The sequence below is a fragment of the Onychostoma macrolepis genome, chromosome 21 (assembly GCF_012432095.1).
Source record: "Onychostoma macrolepis isolate SWU-2019 chromosome 21, ASM1243209v1, whole genome shotgun sequence".
Taxonomy (NCBI): domain Eukaryota; kingdom Metazoa; phylum Chordata; class Actinopteri; order Cypriniformes; family Cyprinidae; genus Onychostoma; species Onychostoma macrolepis.
Window position 1 is genome coordinate 20,282,167 of NC_081175.1, and position 18,625 is coordinate 20,300,791.

The 18,625-nt window shown below is 34.4% G+C and overlaps 1 protein-coding gene across 3 annotated transcripts in view; it reads left to right on the forward strand.

Moving 5' to 3' along the window:
- mmp17a (matrix metallopeptidase 17a) overlaps nucleotides 1-18,625 on the forward strand; it is a 74,499-nt gene that overhangs the window by 21,269 nt on the left and 34,605 nt on the right. The window contains exon 1 of one of the 3 annotated variants that reach the window (XM_058758896.1): nucleotides 16,956-16,985. The exons of the other annotated variants lie outside the window; for them this stretch is intronic. Coding sequence (XP_058614879.1) covers nucleotides 16,980-16,985 — 6 coding nt within the window. The 5' untranslated portion in view covers nucleotides 16,956-16,979. Of the gene's footprint in view, nucleotides 1-16,955; nucleotides 16,986-18,625 lie in introns of those variants that run through there. 3 annotated transcript variants of the gene reach the window in all.

Here is an 18,625-nt window from a genome sequence, read left to right on the forward strand (position 1 = left end):
CCTTGTTGTACTCCATGTTGAGTGCATACAATAATCCAAAGAGTACAATAAATACATTTACAAAGGCTCCTAAATTGTGAAGGACAACGGAGACATTTAGCATTTAGACTGCTGCTGCTTACTATTCCAGTTTTCATTGCAGTTGTGTGGTTCTCCAATGGCTCTGTAAAAAAATATAAAATAGCAATGTCAATATAAGTCTACATATAACTTCAATAACTTATGCAGCCTGCATTACACAGAGCCACGTCACACAAATTACATCTAAGAGCTCATAGTATTTGACACCAGAGTCGGCCCAAGGCATAAGCGAACTAAGCGGCTGCTTAGGGCCCCCGTGGCCACCAGAGGGCCCCCAAGAGTAGCCTACATGAAATGATGTTTATTTTATTTTATTTTAATTCGTGATATATTATGTCAAAGGACAGTGGTAATTATACGAAAGCGCAATATTAAATAATTAAATAATTAAATAATCTATACATATCTATTATTTCCATAGCGACGTGACCATGTTGATAAATGTGCTGGACGCTGCCGTGTGGATCTGTCGGATTAACATCACGTAAATTCACCTATTTCTCCCGAAATACATGAAAGTAATTGGCCTGTTAGCTGGGAGAAAAACAGAGTAAACCTTACAGTAATCTACACAATGTGTATTTGATAGGAATAAAACACATCGTCCATTAATTGAAAGGATTATTATTGCCGTTTTCCATAGAAATCAGTGTGTAGCCTAACAAACTAAATGTCTTTTTTACTTAATTGAAGTGTATTTAAATGTCTGAAACCTAAAATAAACTTTATTTGGTTGAAAACACTGAACAGTTATGAAATATGAAAAGCACTGAATGTGTCTTTCTTCTTCTTCTTCTTCTTTTTTTTTTTCTTCTGAGCTCGTCTTTGTCTCAGTGCCAGCCAAAGCGTGGCGCGTCTAAGGGTTAAAATCGATCGCGTTTTGGGGGATGGAGGGGGGACAAATTCAACATGGGGGTTTTGTGGCACAAATCAGGGGTGCGTTTCAAAACCATTGTTAGCTAAATATGGTTGTTATTTCCATTGAACTCTTTTGGTAACGACGAACTTGCGACCATAGTTGCTTTTGGGAAACGCACCCCTGATCAGACCAGACCACCCCAAGTTTGTAAATGACAATAATTTGTAAATGACAGAAATTCTTCAATACATTTTTAATTTTTTTTTGGGATCTAAATTAACATTCGTAAATTAAAATAAATTGTTCTATACTGAAAGTGCTTTTAACAACTAATTACAAAATAACTTAATTTCAACATCAGAAAAACAACATAAAAGTTTAGTTAATTAGCATAGCCTAGGTAGGTTATCTTTTTGTTTTAGGGAAGTTCATGTTTGAACGTCAAAACATCAGCAAATAGACATCTTAATATATTATAATATAACATTTTACTTAGTTTTAGATTAAAGTTGTTGTCTTCTGCGTAAAATAACTTTCCTGGGTATATATTTTTTGTAATAAAAATAAGCTTCTGTTTCATAAACTGATAACAGCTTAACATTATTTACCTTAGACTACATTTTGGGTCTTTGCTATTATAGTTTAGTTTATTTATTTATAAAGCACATTTAAAAAACAACAGGAGTTGCAACCAAAGTGCTGTACAACAAATATAAAACAAAGTAAAAACATACCCAATCAAGACAAACAAAGGGACAAATAAAATTGTACACCCTCAAACAGAATTAAAACATACAGAATAAAAATGGGTTTTCAAAGCAGATTTAAGCAAAGAAATAGAAGGAGAAGATCTTATGTGGAGGGGAAAACTGTTCCAAAGCCTAGGTGCTGCCACAGCAAAAGCCCTTCGCCTTTCGTTTTAAAATGTGAACGAGGAAATGAAAGAAGAAATTGACTAGACGACCGAAGAGATCTAGAGGTGGAATGTGGAGTGAGGAGATTACAGATATACTGAGGAGCATAACCATGTAAAGCTTTAAAAACAAAAAGCAAAATCTTAAAATCAACACGAAACTGAACCGAGAGCCAGTGTAAAGAGGCGAGAACCAGGGTAATGTGTTCACGTTTTCTGGTGCCAGTCAATAATCTGGCTGCCGCATTTTGCACCAATTGCAATCGGTTCAGAGATGATTTAGGCAGACCCAGATAAAGTGAGTTACAGTAATCCAACCTTGAAGTTATAAACGCATGAATTACAGTTTGAAGGTCCTTCATAGAAAGCATCTTCTTGATTCTAGCAATTGATCTAAATAAAGTGCTTTTCACAACAGTACTAATCTGCTCATCAAAAGACAACACAGGATCAAAGACAACACCAAGGTTTCTAACATGATCATGTACATCTGATGACAGAGGGCCAAGCTGCTTGACAATGCCAGTGGACACAGCTGTTGGACCAAAAACCATTATTTCAGTTTTATCATTATTTAACTGTAAAAAATTCAAGTCCATCCAGTATTTAATGTCCTGAAGACTTGCAAACAGAGTAGACATAGAACAGTTATTGTTTTTAACAGGAAAATAAAGTTGAGTATCATCGGCATAGAGATGATATGATAATTTATGTTTCTGAAAAATAACCAAGTGGAAGCATATATAAGGAGAAAAGGAGAGGACCCAGAATAGAGCCCTGTGTAACACCGTAGGACATTTTAGCCCGAGATGAGAAATAGTTTCCCAGATTCACAGAAAAAGATCTGTCCTTAAGGCAGGAAGCAAACCAGTTCAGCACAGATCCCTGAAAACCAGCTATTTGATAAAGTCTTTGAAGAATGATGTCATGATCTATTGTATCAAATGCTGTACTTAAATCAAGCATGATTAAGATATATTATATTCCAATATCATTATGCCTCAATTAGCTAGATATAGATTAAGAGTTGTTGTTTTGTATATGTACAGATGCTCTCTGCCGTGTTTAATATTTATTATAAAAAAGTATAACTTGTAATAAAACTACAAGTTCGATTAATATTTATGTTGTTAAAATAACATTCTACATTTACATTTAAATTTATGCATTTAGCAGACGCTTTTATCCAAAGCGACTTACATTGCATTCAAGTTACAGTTTTTACATTTCATCAGCTCTTGCTTTCCCTGGGAATCGAACCCATGATCTTGGTGTTGCTAGCGCCATGCTCTACTATTTGAGCTACAGGAAAGCTATTCTGTTCTGTAAATGCATTATCTGCTGGTTTATTTAGCTATTCAGCACACCACATTAAGTATGCCACTTAATACTTTAAGACTTTGAATGTTAAAGTGCAAATTAACACCTGACCACTCTTGTAAGTATTCAACTGTTACAATTCAAAATCACAAAAGGGTAAAAACATGCCAGGCAGACAGTATGATGTAAGCAACACAGCTACAACAAACAAAACTGATAATGGGTGTGTTAGATTTATAGTGTGTGAATAATCAAGCTTTGACAATAATATTGTCATATTGGCAGCACCGAGAGGCCCCCAAATAAAATTCTGCTTAGGGCCCTATAAAGGCTTGGGCTGGCCCTGTTTGACACTAATATGGAATTAACATATTCAATAAGAAGTGAGTTAAATACTCACTGTGAAATTCATAGTGGTTCCTTTTTTACACTTCTGACTTCTGACTAAATGGTGCCTCGTAAGCTCAGACCTAGCAATGGTGGGTTACACTGGGGGTTACAGCAGAAACATTTTACTTGTGTCTCATACATTTAATATAATCATGAAATAAAAATAAATTACTTCAATACATAGTAACTTTAGGTAACCGAGAGATAGAGGTGTGCGATATTGACAAAAATTATATCTCAATATTTTCTGGGATTTTATCGATAACAATAATTAGACGGACGATATTTTGCTGAGTGTGTTTTTGTGCTGACATTTTAAGGACTACCGTGGACTCCTAAAGTTTTGATATTCTGCATATTCTGTGTGGTGGTCAGTTCACAGCAGTCATAGAAATGTATATTTTCCAATACGTTTAAATTGAGTTTTACCTTTTATGGGCATTTTTACCTTCATAAAGCCATTTTTCTAAAAATGTGCATCATCGTTTGAGTCAAATTCTTACATTAGTAGTCAATTAGAATAAGACATTTGGGCTGTTACCAAGCAAATTAAATCAGTATCAACAAAATGCATCTTTGCAATGCAGAGGAAACACATAAACTGCATCTGAAGTGACATTTAGAAACATTTACAAACTGTTTAATGCAGGACATGAACCATTTAAGCTACAGTTACAACTGCATAAATAATGTTTTGATATTTTAAACATTAAAACGTTGAATACTGATATTTGGAAATATTAAAAAAATGAAAAGATACTTTAAATGTGAAATTAAAACCGCCAGTAGGTGGCAGTCACTGTTAATAAGTGAGTTCATTCAGGAACGAAACACCGACATGTTGCTCAGAGACGCAAATTGTAATTATTCTTGTTGGCGAAAGAGAGCAAAAACAGCCAATACTGTGTCTAAAACGCAAGTCCCTTAATATTACCATCTTGTTTTTTGAACTGCTGTATAAAATCAATATCACATTTGTAATAATGTTGCTTTGTGGAAGAAAAAACGTCACTCTTCATGTGATATTGATTAACCATTTGAAGTGATGTAAATATACACATTTTCTTCCTCCATATCTTGAATTTTGTGATCATTCTAAATGCATTTTAATAATAGACTGAATCATGCAGTGAAAGACTCCTCTAACCTTCATCACGTAATGTATGCGTGAACTCTGTAGGTGTGTTTTGTTTGCTTTTTGCGATATAACGTTACTCGTGATGTCAAACCCCACATCGTTAAAACAGCAATTACGATATTATCGCAGACGATATAACATATAGCCTATCGCACACCCCTACTGAGAGATCAGTATGAGCTAAACTAGGTTATTATAATGCCAACATGGCATGAGTACAGGCGTGAATTCACTGTTATTCTGCAAAATACAATGTAATTTATATAAAATGTATTGTGTCCTAAAGTAAAACATTCGGAAACTCGGTTTAATTCTTTTAGCGAATAGGCTACTTACGTTAACTTATCAGAGGAGGTAATGTAATGTAATGTAAGGTAAGGTAATGTAATACCCACGTTTTTCATTTTTATGTTGAAATTACTGAGATGTGCACTCTGTTTAACTTAAACATGACTTAATAAAGACAAAGTTCACCATAACTTTAATGATGGAAAGTCCATCTGGAAATGATGTTTTGTCGCTCCTCAGCATCGGCTCCGCTCTCTCGCGCGCACAGACATTTGAATTCACTACACCAACGGTTTCTGTCAGGCGCATGCGTATACGCGTTTTTTGGTGCAAGGCTTGTTGGGCCAACACAGATTTTTCACTTCTGCTTGATAGATTGGCTGAGCACAATTTAATATGTTCGGTGAATATATATTTTTATATTTTATCTAAAATTAGTACAATGTATTTTTTTGTTTGGGGGTAATTTTTGGCAAGCAATTTGTTGAGTCAATGTTTATTTTTCAGTTTCCACAATTTTTCAAAATGTACATTTTTTACAGTGTATCAAACCAAAAAGTGAATGAACACAATGTACACAAACCCCTTAATTTTATTTTATTTCATTTTATTTTAGATATATTTTTTATTTTGATTTAAGTTATTTTTTAATATTCATTTAATTTAATTTTATTAAGTATTTATTACTTAACTAAGGATGAAATGAACCCAATAGTGAAGGAAAAGTAGCTAACAAATCCAGTCTAGAAACTCTTTCAGTACTGTTTAAAAATTATCCCAGGATGCAATTTGTGAAGTGAATTCATATGGATAATATAGTGGATAAAGCATGGCAGCTTTTAAGAAATCTAAAATAAGATCGTTTTGATTTGTTTAACATTGGTCATCATAAAATTCCCATGATTCCATTTGTATTATTTCATTTTATTGACTTTGCTATTGCTTCATAAATAGTCCAAACTTTTGACTGGTGATCTTACTTGCCATTTATCAAACACTTTTAAAGCGAGGCTGAATATACTCTTTGCCGAGCCAATCAGTCCCGCTGAAGTGAAGTGAGGTTAAGTGCCTGAGTCAATTGTCATTTAACAGGAAAGTGGTGTCAGAAACTATCCATTTCTTTAAACACTCCTATGTGGAGTTGATCCTGTAACCTTTATGTTAGCAGACCCATATGATTCATCGTGAGGTTGGCACCTCCTCATCAAACCCTTAAGAAAATGTCAATGTTATTGTGGTACCATGTCTACCAATACCATGTTATTTTTTATAAAACAATTTCCTTTTGACTTCTGCAATAATTTGTTTTAACCAACTGATGGCCTCTGTGTCATTCTCAGATGTATGATATGAAGTCATCCCTTGAGTAATGTTCTGTTTGGAAGTGGCCTTGGATTTCTGCTTCATATTTTCAGTAAAACCAGGGTTTGGATCAGGAGAGGAATGGAGGTGATATTAGCCTCGCAAAGAATTTGTTCTCACTTTCTTGTTTTGTAATCCTACCGTACATAAATCTTATACAGGATAACAGTAGGCCAAGAAAAAAATGATGCTTTGGCACTCTGCCGCCTCTGCATTAAAAAGCAAATTTGATTCTGTCAAAAGTCCCTGTTCTTAGATAAACATAATTTGCCCAGATTTTAATATTTTTATATTAATTGCACACTTTTTGGGAGGATTTACTCATGTTGAAAAGGCCTACAGGAGTCTTTTTTTGGAGGATTAGATGGAGACCTTTCAGTTCAAACATTTTATAGAGAAAATGTTTACTTCAAATCTTGATAAGAAACATAATCTTAAACTTAAGTTACTATGAAACTGCTTTTTTCTAAGATCTTTAGACACTTTTGAGAGACTGCCTGTGAATGTTTATATATTTATGACAGGTATCTGTTTAGGACAGGCAATATTTGCTTTTGTCTGTAGTATTGTATTGAAATAATGATATTTCTAAAAGTATCCCACTATTCCATACGTCCTCTGCTGATGCAATAGCTGTGTCCAAAACCGAAGACAGCTGCCTGGCAGTAGATGTTGTAAAAAAGAAAAGCGGCTGTCTGGGTCATGCTTTAGACTTCATTCAGGCTATATTTTAAAAGCAAAAAAAAAAACTATATTTTGTGTGTGTGTCATAAATTCATCAGATGTCTATTTAAAATCGATGCTGTTCTTTTGAACTTACTATTCATTAAATAATCCTGAAAAAAGTATCATGGTTTCCACAAAAATATTAAGCAGCACAACTGTTTACAACATTAATAAGAAGAAGAAATGTGTCTTGATTTCTGAAGGATTATGTGAGACTGAAAACTGGAGTGAATGACTGCTGACAATTCAACTTTGCATCACAATAACAAATGACATTTAAAAAAATATAAAATTAGAAAACCTTATAAATATTATTCACAATGTTACTGTTTTTAGTGTATTTTCATTCAAATAAATACAGCCTTGGTAAGCATAAGAGACATTAAAAAAGTATATATTAACATAAATATATATAAACGTATACATCATATTATATATTAAAAATATATTGAGCATTTATAATATATCTCCAATGTATATTCAATTAAATAAAACATAAATAGTAAAAATCAGTTCATGACCCCAAGGTTAAGAAACATGACCTGTGTGGTTCTGGCAGGTCTGCAGAAGTCACTGTAATGGAAGTTTTGTAGATTGAATCTATCGCCCATCATCCACTTTCCCTGACATTTAGCTCTGTAAACAAGCTTTATTCACTGCATCCATGAGCAGACACGATGACAAGCCTGACAGGGATGTCAGTGTCTGGGGAGATCCCGACTAATGACTCACTTCCTCTCAGAATGAGAGATGAAGGGGCTTTGTCAAATGAGTCTGTTGACTGGACACAGCAGACTGGGATGTGCTGCTGTGTGTTTAGATGCTGCCCATCAGTTGGAGACAATTGCACTCTTCATAGGAGAGACACAGCTGACTGACCGCTGTGACTCTCTCCACAGGGGCCGTGCGGAGGGCGAGGAAGTGTCCTGCCATTTGACTCTTCTGCTTGACCTTTCTGAGCTCCGTATGAAAGTGCCCCCTGTGACGACAGCTCTACCCAAATTTAATTATGGCCTTCACATGATAATGTGGGTATTTTAATCAGAAGGTCTTTTAATCAGAAGATGAATGGGTGAGATGGTGGTCAAAAACTGCTCATTTCAGTTTCTCTCTGTCTCTTTATCTCTCAGTTGGTAAAGCATTGAAATCATTTGAAAGGAGACAGAAATAAAGGTGCCAGGAATGGTAGTTTTAAAATAATAAAGAAAAATAAATACTGTTTTTGCTATGCAGTTGCTAGGACGTTTTTAAGAACTTTGTAGAATGTTGGTGGTTGCTAAGGGATTCTAGGCAGCTGGAAATCTGATTGTACATGTGTTTATGAATGAGGCCCCTGGAAAGCTGATTGATAAGGTGTTTCGTGTGGTTGCCAAGGCATTTGCATAGTGTTGCTGAGGTAGTCTGGGTGGTTACTAGGGCGTTGCTAGGGTGTGACTAATTTGCTTAATAGCCCAAGTCAAAAATATCTGTGGTATTATGATCCCTCAACATGATCTCACAGAATTCCGTGTAATGTTCACTGACTTAACCCCGAATCTGTGGTGGCATCACGGAATCGCAGGAAAATTCCGTGATGGGCTCACAGAAAAAAATTCTGTGATGGGCTCACAGAAGTGATACCAATGTAAGTCAGTGACAGGCATCAGCCGTGCTCCACGCACGGAAACCCTTAGCATCAATATGCCGACGCGATACTGGGGAATTTATCGTCATCATTATTGTTCAGAACTGGGTAGGTTTAGGGTAGGGGAGGGGTCAGGTACTCCAGTGAAAGTATAACTGCATCGGAGTCACTCTTTTTACGTGGTCCGATGCAGCGCTGGTGTTGAACCAGTGAATCCGTGCATGGACCACGGCTGATGCCTTCTGTGAGCCCATCACGGAATTTTCGTCGATTCCGTGATGCCACCACAGATTCGGGGTTAATTAAGTCAGTGAACATTACACGGAATTCTGTGAGATCAGGTTGGATCCCTAGAATGCAGTATGTGGTGTGGATTTTTTATTTATTTTTTGGTGCACCAGACAAACATTGTGCTGTTGCTAGGGTAGTCTGGGTGGCTACTAGGGTGTTGCTAGGGCATTACTGCTTTCTAGTGCAAGTCAAAAAATCCCTTCAATGTAGTATGTAAGGTATGCAAATGTTTTTCCCGGTTTTTTTGTTTGTTTGTTTGTTTTTTGTTATCTGTCAGACAGACATGCTGTTGCTAGCGTAGTCTGAGTGGTTACTTGAGTGTTAATTACTAAACTGCTTACTAGACGAAGTAAAAAAATCTCTATGATATTATGTTCCCTTGAATACAGTATACATGGTGTGCGATTTTTTTTTTTTTTTTTTTTTGATCTGTCAGACAAACATTGTGTTGTTGCTAGGGTGGTTACTAGGGCATTGCTAAGACATCCTTCCTTCTAGTGCAAGTAAAAAAATCCCTTGAATATAGTATGTAAGGTGTGAAATTTATTCCCTTTGTTTTTCTTTTTGCTTTTTTTGCTATCTGCAAGTAAAACATTGTGCTGTTGCTAGGGCAGTCTGAGTGGTTACTAGAGTGTTACTAGGGCGTTGTTAGGGCATTATTAAATTGCTTACTAGCCCAAGTCAAAAAACTCTGTAATGTAATGATTCCTGGGATATAGTGTATATGGTGTGAATTGTTTTCCTGTTTTCGTCCTCCAGACAAATATTGTGCTGTTGCTAGGGCTGTGTTGGTGGTTACTAAGGTGTTGCTTAGGCTATTACTAGATTGCTTACTTTAAGTCAGCAATCTCTATGACAATATGATTACTAAAATACAGCATATGTAGTGTGGATTGTTATGCCTGTTTTTTTGTCTGCCAGACAAACATTATGCTGTTACTAAGACGTTGCTAGAGTATTACTAAATTGCTTACTAGCCTGAGTCAAAAATCTCTGATATTATGATGCCTAGAATATGGTGTGTGTGGTGTTTTAAAAATTTTTGGCCTGTTTTTTGTTTGCCAGACAAGCATCTTAAGTCAGATCAAGTTGTGAGCCAAAGTATTCACCAGAAAATATAGTAATACTGATGCTTGCTTCTCATGCACTACTAATAAAATAAACATTCAATACAACATTAACAAACAGGAATATTTTACATCTCTCTCTCGCTCTATTTTATCTCTCTATCTGAGTTGGGTGCAGGCATAACGAATGCTGCTGTTTATTAGAGCGTGCTGATTTAAATAAAATGTCTGCACAAAGTATACAGCTGTGAAAAAGCAAACGTCAATGGGTCTCATTCACTAATAATTGCGCACAAGTGTTCTCACTTATGTTCTCATGCAAAATCCTGTAAACAGGTGCTTATGCACATTATTTGACATTAGCTTTGTTCTCATGTTGATGAATTTGGATTATTATAGATGAGGGAGCTCATGCTCTATGTCTTTTATAAGGCTGTTTCCACACAACCTGGAGAAAAGAGCTGGGCTGATCCACTACTTGGGTGTCCTTGGGTGTCACCTCATTTTAACCAAATTCTAAGAAATCATTATATGAGTAAGTGCAAATAGCAATAGATTCTATTTACAGTATGTTAAAATTGCAGGATTTTCTGCTATTTATACTTATTGCAAAAAGTGGCAATTATTTACACCTCAGTATTGTAATACATTATAAAACAGTATGCAATAATAACAGATTGATTACAAATTTTAATTTACAATAGTGTAGCCTACATAGCCTCTGCCAACAAGGAAACAGTGTAAATAGCCACTCTGAAAAAAATTAATCCAAGATGGCAAAACGAACATTTCACTCAATAGTGATGAGCAACAACAAAACATTTTTGTCCAAGGTTTGTCCAAGGTAATTTCATGCTTGCTAAAGTACTATGTGGCTAGCTTAGCAACTTGCTAATGTCGAACTACTGAAATCATTTGCAGGCTTTTCAAAAGTGTGTCGAAGGATGTAATAGGCCTATTTCTGCGTGAAATGTTCGCACACAGGTTTTACGCACAGATATGAATGAGATGAATGAAACGGTGGGAGAAAATGAACCATTTTTCTCTGTTTTGTTGTTTTCAGTGTATCATGCACAGTTGCATGTTTTCTGACAATATGGATTAGTGCAACTGGGATTAGGTTTATGAAGGAATTAGAGACAGTTTTAGCATCCAAATGAAGTTACTTATACACTGCACACATGAGATTTGGCAGCACATGAGTTTGGGACTGTAGTGAGAAGAAGAACAGCATAGAGATATAGGGATTACAGCATGACTCCTTTGTGTTTGCTCTGCCCTCTGCTTCTATTCCGCTGCAAACTTGGTGTAACTTCAGAGGTTATGTCCCATGGCAGTTCCACCTGTCCAGCACTAGATCAGCCCTTGACCTGTGTCCTGTGACATTTAGGAGGTTTGATCCACAGAGCCCCAGTAAGAAGATTGGTTATTCCCTTTGAACTCATGTTCTTTGCTGTGCTCTGGTGTGAGACGTGAGTGGTGTCCTAACTAATAAATTTTAAAAATAAATAAATAAATATAGTTTTATATTATTTATACACTGAATGAAAAAAATCGCAGCTATTATGATATAATTATTATGTTTCTACATTTAAATGTTGGTTGTGATAATGCAATATGTTATGCAAAATAATATTAATATGATGAATTACTCTAGAGCTGTATTATTTTTATTCATATATAAAATATAATATTATGTGATATTAATATAAACACTAATATAGTATGAATATATTTAAAATATACATTATAAAGTTAATTTAAGTTAACAAGATTAATATCCTTAGAGACTTTTTACTTTAGTTAATAAAATACAATAATACATAGATTATATATTTATTTAATTAATTTTTTATTTGCTTTGAAATATTTCATTACACCCAGTTTCATCACATTTCGTACAAACTCATAACTAAGCTAAAATATATAAAATAATGTTTATTTTTCTGTGCAGCTGTAACACTGGTCTGCTCCGCTGAGCAACAGAACACTCAGTATGTTTACAGATGATGCTGTTTGCATACCCTTAGACCAAAAATAGCCAAAATCAAGCCTGTAGCTTGTCTGTTTCTTCTGCTTCTTGTAAGAAAAAAAGAAAAAAAACGGTGGCATTTTTTTTCTGAAAAGAAGCATAAGAAATGGACACGCTGCTGCCTTTCCTGCATCTTTCAGAATGATCCAGCAACGCAGACAGATTTTGGGAGGCAGACGGATGGCGGACAATGACTGACTGCTCTACAGATAAATGCTAGAGCAGTCTGGGGAAAACGGAGCAGCAGGCTTTAAAGACCGTGGAGGAAAGAGAAAGACAGCATCCTTTTGGCTTCGTGGGTTTTTTTACTCCAGAAGTCAGATTTTTTTTTTTGTCACTTATCCTAATGCTTTTCTGAAAGCTGTCAAAGAAAAAAAAAATCCCCAGAAATGCCTCAAAGGTCAGTTTTTTGAGCAACATGACTTTGTGAATATTGAATAATGATTAGTTTCAGCAAGTTGTGTAGATGACGCTCATAACATGAATTTATGCAACAGTGCTCTTTTTTTAGTATTATCCAGGTGAATTTTTTTTTTTTTTACTTTTGTCAAACGTCTAAAATACCTATAAAGAGGTTTTTTTCTTTCTCCATTTACTAATAAACACTTTTGTTATGGCTCCAGTCAGGTCCAATCATCTACATAAAATATAATTTTATATCCATTATGTTTATTTAATAAATGTGTTAACACTGTTACATAAATTGGTTAAAAGCCTTAAACATATCTGCACTTAAAAATGATCTAGAAACAATTTAAACTCTGAAGTGTTAGTAAATTTCAAAAATAATTACAAAGAAACAGTAAAACATTGAATTAAATTTGAAAGACTGAAGAGTATTTCCATGTAAGACATAGGCCTACTACAGTAATCTTTGTTTTACATACAGTACTTGTCAAATGGAAGCATTACGAATTTTCAATGTTTTTTTTATAAAGTCTCTTATTTATGTTTTTCAAAATACAGTAATATTGTGAAATATTATTACAATTCAAAATAACTGTTTTCTGTTATTTTAAAATGTCATTTATTCCTGTGTTGCAAAACATGAATTTTCAGCATCATTACTCAAGTCTTCAGTGTCACATGATCCTTCAGAAATCATTCTAAAAAAATCAATTCTAATGCACAATTTTTTTTTTTACTTTTTTTTTTTTTTACGATGTTTACTTTGACAACCCTAGGAAAAAAAGAACACCAAAACATGCTCTACCTGTTCCAAGCTTTTAACCACTCAATGAAATCTCTCCTTGTGAGAAGACCTTTCATTCATATTACCATTGACTGACGTCCCGGACAATTAGCCTCTCTGCGGCACATGAGTATGTTAACCTTTCTCGGTGTGGCATAATGATCCGTGACACCTCACAGGAGGTGAGGAGGAACACAGAGCCAGAATCGACTGACTGCAGGACACTGGGGAGAATTCTTCGTGTTTGGCGTGGTTCGGTCAGGGTGATAAATGTGTGTAGTAAACATCCTCTGTGCAACCAAAAGACTGGAAATGGCTTTGATACACACACAGAGCTGGGACTCACTTGGCACATACACACTCTTCAGAGGGCAAACAGCTGCGCTGAAGTTTATTTTCAGGCTTATACAGCATTGTTTATTGATTTGCCGTTCTATGAAGGTTTAATATTGTTTTGACCATTCTCACCTCCCTATGCTAAAGCATTCACTTTTCTCACTAGCTTTCCACTGGTTCATAGTAAGACTGATAACATACTTGAAGATTCTTAGCACCGCTGAACACTGACCTTCACTGCTGAGCACACTCACTCATCATCACCTCCGGACTGCCAGGGTCGGTTCGTCTTTTCAGGCCCCTCAGAGCACAATGATGCATTTGATCCAAGTCAGCAAACCTGACTGAGTTGATCTTTTGGAAAATGTGCCTCAGTAAAGAGTCTGTGACATCTTTTTAGGTCAATCCTGACCATTAAAGGTTGTGAGATGACAATCCTCTGTAAATGCGAGAGTGGCATGGCAGATAGCATATGTGCTAGACTCGTCATTTTCTGACACCTTCTGCCTCCTTTCACTCCTATCATCTATCCAGTAAAGGCCACATACACACATACATTTTGTTACATATTTATGTTAATTGTAAATGCAAATGAGGAAAAGGAAAAATTGCAAATGCAAACTGAATTAAGATTATATTCCGAAAACAAATCAAAATATTTTACTTTTTTTTTTTTTTTTTTAATACATTTTTAGTCAATTATATAATCTGTAGGTTGTTGGTTGAAGCTGCGAGGTTGTAGGTAATTGTAACACTGTGATATAAAAACTGAATTGAAAGCTTGAAATCCAATGAACATTATTTCATTAAGGTATGTAGCTTAAGATATTAAAGCCATTAAGATGTCTGTTATTGTCTTGAGGATATTGTGAGTAAAAAGGATTTAGCCCATTTAGATAATGATAGGATTCACTTAGACATTTGCTTTAAACACACATTTTTCCTGACAGCTTAAGGAACAAGTATTATAACTGTTCAGCTATATTAATAAATATTAAAGCAATGATATTACTGTATTGAAGTGTTCTCTTTATTGAGAATCAGTACATTAATATTTCTTTAGAAATATTGCAGTTTAATAAATATTACAATTAAATCACTTGGTACACTCTGTCTTGTATTAAATACATTATTATAATCAATACATTCTTAATGTAAACTTTAATTAATTTAATATTGTTTGAAAGGTTTGCACTGAAATTAGCATTCTGATTGATAAAGTTAAATATAAAAATATTACATTTTGTTTAAAAATAAAACTCTAAAATCAAATATTTTAAATTGAATTGAGGCATCACAGCATTATGTGATTAAAAATGAATATTTAATTTGAAATTCAACTGAAATTTAATTAAATTGTTAATGTTTTTAATATTGACTTCAAGTGAGTTTTAGATGATGGCAAAGCTAATAAATGCAAAGATAAACTTGCAAAAAAAAGTTGTAAAGTATTCTTATTATTGGCACATATGACATGAGAGATATAAAGTATGTATATATATATATATATATATATATATATATATATATATGTGTGTGTGTGCGTGTGTGTACAGTATATAATGATTATTTTACCATATGATTACATTAAATATACAAAACTGCCAAATTTCCCTTACACTGTAATCATTATGATCACAACATGCCTTAATCATGTTTATCGTTTCCATTTGAATACATGTCATTTACTCAACGGCTTGATTTTTATTTTCCAAGAACTGTACATTTCTAGGCACCTCTGATAACAAATTACTCTTAATTGTAATGTTGAAATGTGCATCTCATGTAAAGACGCTTTGAAACGGTATGTATCGTGGAAAAACCCTATACACAAAACGTGAAATCAATTATAATAACAATGTTGGTGTGTACTTTCACAAAATAGTAATATTAGGAGACCCACTTAATGATCACACAGCAAGTTGTCCTTTTCTCTGGATCAGTGGGCACTTGTACTTTGAGTTTTTGGATATCTGTGGTGCTGATAACAGCGTGTGACTGTTAGTAATCTGTGTGTATATATAAGTATATGTGTGATATGAGATACTGAGTATGCACAGTGGCTCGTCATGCATCGATATTTTAGCCAGCGGGAATAGAGCTCACACAAAAAGAGTAAGCCTCTTCTCCACACTTTTTACACAGCTGGACAGTGTGTCAACACACAAATTATATCAGCTGGTAGCGAGGAGGGAAACAGAGTAGGCAGCAGTCAGTGTAGCATAGCGCCACATAGCTGAAGAGGGACACGATTTATCTACCCACGTAACAACAGTTTTTAATGCAGTTGTTAATACAGTCTTGTACAGTACTTTTAAGCTGTGGATGATGTTTTTGTTTTCTTTTGTGATTTATTAGAAAATCACATTTACAAAATGACATTCTGTAAAATATGGTTACATGTCCAAATTTCTTTTAATGTGTAAAATTGGATAGCAGGATCGGGATTGGCCATCAATTCCTGTTCGTGAAAATTAGGTTTTTGGGAAACCTTATATTGAATGTAATTGTGTTCTTTATTTTATTTTGTTTAACTTAACTTAACTTTAGAATAATGTGCACAAGAACACAAATTTTGAGTTATAGTTTTATTTCATAGCTCGAAATCATTGGGTTATATTCTTATTTGTTTCTTAAAAACAAGAATATATTCAGATTTATATTGTTTTTTGTTGTTGTTGTTTTTTTATAGTTAGAAAATATTGGGGTTTACATTGTGATTTTACAGCCTACAATTGTTCTGTGTTATATTCTGATTTTATTAATAGACAATATTGGTTTGTATTCAGATTTTATAGTTAGAAAATACTGGCCTATGTTGTGATATTATAATGACAAAATATTGACTTGTATTCTGATTTCATAGCTAAAAAGTTTGGGTTATATTGTGATTTTGTAACTAGAAAATATTGGTTTGTGTTTTTAGCTACTAAATATTGATTTATTTTGTGTATGTGGGTTTTTTGTGTGTGAAAAAAGTACTTAATATAAATTCGTAGCTAAAGACGTTGGGCTATATGCTGATTTTATACCTAGAAAATATCGGGTTGTTTTCTGATTTTATAGCTAGGCAATATTTGGTTATATTCATACTTTATAGCTTGAAAATACTGGCTTATGTTGTGTTTTGGTGTTGTTGTTTTTTAGCCAAAAACATTGGCTTATATTCTGATTTTATGGCTAAAAATATTGTGTTTTATTCTGGTTTTATAGCTAGATAATACTAGACTACGTTCTTATCTAATAAAAAGATTTTATTTTATTTTTGTAAAACATGGCTCTGTGCAGAGCGGTACAAACATTTTTCAAAACATCTTTTGTGTTCCATCAAGGAAAGGAAGTCAAATAGTTTGGAACAAAATGCTGGTAAGGAAATTGAATCTTTTTTCTCTGTTTTTACTTGAACTATTTATGTAAGTCATCTCCGTGTTGTTGACCCACTCATCCGTGTGTTCCTTAGACACTACTTTTATGAGTCGTCCAGTGAGTGTAGCACTCCATAAGCACACTGCGTACTTCAAAATGATTGAAGCACCTTAAATCTTAACTACTCTCTAGCCTTGTTACGATTAAGTCTGGCTTGAGTGCAGAGCATGACAGAGTTTAGCTTCAAGAAGTGAACTTTTCAACTCTTCAGTTATTCTGATTCAAAGTATGAATGCAGAATTTATGATGTTTTTTAGCTCTGGTAGCTGATGTTCTAGTTCTTTCGCTTTTCAGTGCCATCATTTGTTATACTGAAGTGAAGAGGTTTGTTTGTGCACCCCTGGTCTGAAAGACCTTGGTATGTCCACTCGCAGCACGTATTCGTTCTTTTATTGGCACTTAAAGGGAAAGCCCACCTCATCATAATACCTTGAGTCAGTCAGTGTTGACGTTTTTAATCATTCTCTTTTGCCCTTATAATTAATGTAGCCGTAATGGTATTTTTCTAAAAGATGAAGGTGGCATGATTAATCAAGTGAGAACGCTTTCAGAGATCATACATTTTAATGAACCGTATTACGGTGTGTAGCGTTGTGTTTTAGCACAAAGCTATATGAAATTTAATCCATACGCAAACAGTTTGCCCGCAGGCCTGGGCTGACGTGCAGCTGGGATGTCTCCATGCTCTGCTGAGAGTGCTGTGCTAGCACAAAACAATTCACTAATGGAATTGGTTGAATTGTGAGAAGATGATCCCAGTTATTGATCTGAATGACAAAACAGCATTAAAATTCAACATAGTCTGGCTTAACGCACAACAATGGAGAAAAAAACAGGCTTGAGTGTGTCTGAATCTTTAATATTGCTCTGAATTTCCAACTCAAATCAATACTTGTTAATAGTCATTCAGCACGATCGCAATAGTCATCAATGTCAAGCAGATGAGCTGCAGAGTCGTGCTGGAATGGGTGGTGATTTTCCCTTTAACGTCTGTGGTGCTGATTTCATTAGGTTTGATCAGCTACCCTTCACATGGAGCTATATACTAGTGACTGATCAGTGTGGATTTTAATGGGTTTTACTAATTCTTAGGCATTTAAGTTAAATGTTGTTTTAAATATTTAATACATGTACATTTAATATATTTGTTATTTTATTTATTTTATTTTTATTCTTTTTAAGGATATACCAAACCATTAGAAATATGTTCTGGTCAAGCTCAGTCATTGCTCAGTGATTGATTGACATGAGTATAAATCAAACTTAATCAAAATTCATCAGATCTATTGTAAATACTCCTTTCTCACCATTTCTTTTTCTCAGTTGCCATTAAGGAACTGTTTTTTGCTACACTGTAAAAAGTGATAAGTTGACTTAACTTAAAAATTTTAAGGCAATGGGTTTCCTCAATTTTTTTAAGTAAATGATCATTTAAAAAATAAGTTAAGTGAATCGTCAAGTTCACTTAACTTTTTTTTTAAATTATTATTTACTTAATAATTTTAAGACAACGGGTTTCCTCAATTTTCCTCAAGTTAAGTCAACTTATCACTTTTTACAGTGTAGTTAATGGGATTTAC